Here is a 3,156-nt window from a genome sequence, read left to right as displayed (position 1 = left end):
GTAATACATTTATTATTATACTCTTATGTGTGTCATACTGATTTTAGGAAACTCGTGTAAGAATTCATGTATTACACTGACTCTCGCACGGGAGACAGAACAATTCTGACAATGATTTCGTAAAATCAGTATTTAATATGGAAAGGTTGGATGGTAATGTCCCTAAAGACACTGATAGAGACTCACAGTACTCACCTCACCTCACCACATCACACCACACCACACCACACCACACCACACCACACCACACAACACAACACAACACAACACAACACCAATCCAATGTCTGTACCCCACCCCGGCTGCACAGCGACGGTTGTATGCTGGCGAATCTGGTCATTCGCGTGGACAGGGGTGTTTTTTACATCAAAAAGCTCCAAGATGGGGAATCAATTGATGATATACTTGTAAACTGCTGTTGTTATGAAACACTAGAAGTCCCGCGTAGCTTACAGTGTACAGGCTGTGTGCATGTTTACATATCAAACACATATCAAATATGAAAGATGTGGAACGGATCAGTATAAAATTTGAAATATCATCAACATATTTTCTATTACTGAACGTTACTGCACATGTTGTAACGCAGGTTAGTTACTTCGTCTTGGTGGTTTGGGGGAATAAGATAGCATGACATACTTAAGATCATATCGGTACACTCACCTTAACAAAAAGTCTTGATAGGAGTGAAACGTTTTATGCAAAAAGTTTGAGTGACGTATGCTACCGGTAGGCAGAACATGCTTACCCTTTTCGCGAACACCTGGTGTCATCACTGATATTGAGTGATCCATTTATATTATTTTCAACACACTTTAGCATTTTATTAAACTGTTTTGGGGGAGAAAGGAGACTTGTTGTGCTCTGGTGTTGACGTTTTATATTCAATTATCAATATTGGGCTTTCCATCTTGTACTCCAGTGGGGAATCGAACGACAACTTCTCGGGTGATGGGGTTATAATAACGGCTACTGCTGTGTGGATGACCATTGGTGTGTGGATGACCATTGATGTGTGGATGACCATTGGTGTGTGGATGACCATTGGTGTGTTGATGACCATTGGTCTGTGGATGACCATTGGTGTGTTGATGACCTTTGGTCTGTGGATGACCATTGGTGTGTTGATGACCATTGGTCTGTGGATGACCATTGATGTGTGGATGACCATTGATGTGTGAATGACAATTGGTCTGTTGATGACCATTGGTCTGTGGATGACCATTGATGTGTGGATGACCATTGATGTGTGGATGACCATTGGTGTGTTGATGACCTTTGGTCTGTGGATGACCTTTGGTCTGTGGATGACCATTGGTGTGTTGATGACCATTGGTCTGTGGATGACCATTGATGTGTGGATGACCATTGGTGTGTTGATGACCATTGGTCTGTGGATGACCTTTGGTCTGTGGATGACCATTGGTGTGTTGATGACCTTTGGTCTGTGGATTATCATTGGTGTGTGGGTGACCACTGGTGAGTGGATGGCTACTGGTGAGTGGATGGCCAATTTCGTGTGGATGACCATTGGTGTGTGGATGACCTTTGGTCTATGGATGACCACTGGTGAGTGGATGACCATTGGTGTTTGGATGACCTTTGGTGTGTGGATGACCTTTGATGTGTGGATGACCTTTGGCCTGTTGATGACCATTAGCGTGTGGATGACCTTTGGTATGTGGATGGCTACTGGTGAGTAGATGGCTAATTATGTGTGGATGACTATTGGTGAGTAGATGGCTAATTGTGTGTGGATGACCATCGGTGTGTGAATGGTCATTGGTGTGTGGATGACCTTTGGCCTGTGGATGACCATTAGCGTGTGGATGACCTTTGGTGTGTGGATGACCATTGGTGTGTGGATGACCTTTGGTGTGTGGATGGCTACTGCTGTGGGGATGACCATTAGTGTGTGGATGACCATTAGCGTGTTGATGACCTTTGGTGTGTGGATGACCATTAGCGTGTGGATGACCTTTGGTGTGTGGATGGCTACTGCTGTGTGGATGACCATTGGTGTGCGGATGGTCATTGGTTTTTTGATGGCTACTGGTGAGTAGATGGCTAATTGTGTGAGGATGACCTTTGGTCTGTGGATGACGTTAGTGTGTGGATGGCTACTTGTGTGAGGATGACTTTTGATCTGTGGATGACGTTAGTGTGTGGATGGCTACTCGTGTGAGGATGACCTTTGGTCTGTGGATGAGCATTGGTGTGTGGATGAGCATTGGTGTGTGAATGACCATTGGTGTGTAGATGACCATTGTTGTTTGGGTGATATTCTGTGTGCATGACGACGGCTGTGCGGGTGACCACTAGTGTGTGGGTAACCATTGGTTTGTGTAGTGAGGAATAAAAACTTGTGTTGGGATTACAATTTGGGATGATCACTGTTTAGGAATGAACAGCGTTGTGGGCATGACCTCAGAATGAGTATTGTGTGATGTGGTGAGTGCGTGAGTGTGCTTTCACACTGATTAAAGTAATACTCTATTAAACTCCCACCATTAATGGACCCTTGCATTGTACCATAACGGAATCGAACAAAGGTCATAGTCGTGACGCGTCAACTCTTTGACCACTAGACTGGTCTTTATCGCTGGACACAAAAGATAATCTGGTTTTTTTTCGTGTGTGGATGACCATTGGTGTGTGGATGACCTTTGGTGTGTGCATGGCAACTCTTTGACCACTAGACTGTCGCGCTGCTCAGAAACAAAGAATAAACTGTGGTGAATGGTCTTTATCGCTGGACACAAAAGATAATCCGGTTTTTTTTCGGAGCTTCGAAAAAGACAAACGTACAAAAGAAGTGTTTATTTACACACAAATATCGCCCAATAATATGTACAGTAAACTACGGTTATAACGAACACGCTTATAACGAACTGACCGATATAACGAACTGACCGATATAACGAACTTATTTTTTAGTCCCGGCCATCTGATATATATGTATATGTCGTATATATGCTTATAACGAACTACGGTTATAACGAACTAAAATAAGGGGTCCCTTTGAGTTCGTTATAACCGTAGTTTACTGTAGTTCATTTAATTCGTTGTCTCATTGTGATTCACTATTGAAAATGTTGAGTAATACATGATGTTACATCTCAATCTTCGCTCCTCATCAACAGCAAAGTTTAGTAA

At 43.2% G+C, this 3,156-nt stretch overlaps 1 protein-coding gene across 1 annotated transcript; it reads right to left on the bottom strand.

Annotated features, from left to right (window-relative positions):
• Window positions 1-826: 826 nt before the first annotated feature.
• Window positions 827-1,657, bottom strand: LOC139451876 (uncharacterized). Its single transcript, XM_071233170.1, has one exon. The coding sequence runs from the start codon at window positions 1,655-1,657 to the stop codon at window positions 827-829; it is 831 nt and encodes a 276-aa protein (XP_071089271.1).
• Window positions 1,658-3,156: the final 1,499 nt, after the last annotated feature.

The sequence above is a fragment of the Haliotis cracherodii genome, unplaced genomic scaffold, assembly GCF_022045235.1.
Source record: "Haliotis cracherodii isolate W230 unplaced genomic scaffold, xgHalCrac1.p SCAF_9, whole genome shotgun sequence".
NCBI classification, from domain to species: domain Eukaryota; kingdom Metazoa; phylum Mollusca; class Gastropoda; order Lepetellida; family Haliotidae; genus Haliotis; species Haliotis cracherodii.
Note: the sequence above shows the minus strand (reverse complement) of the source record. Positions and strands in the feature narration are given on the sequence as shown.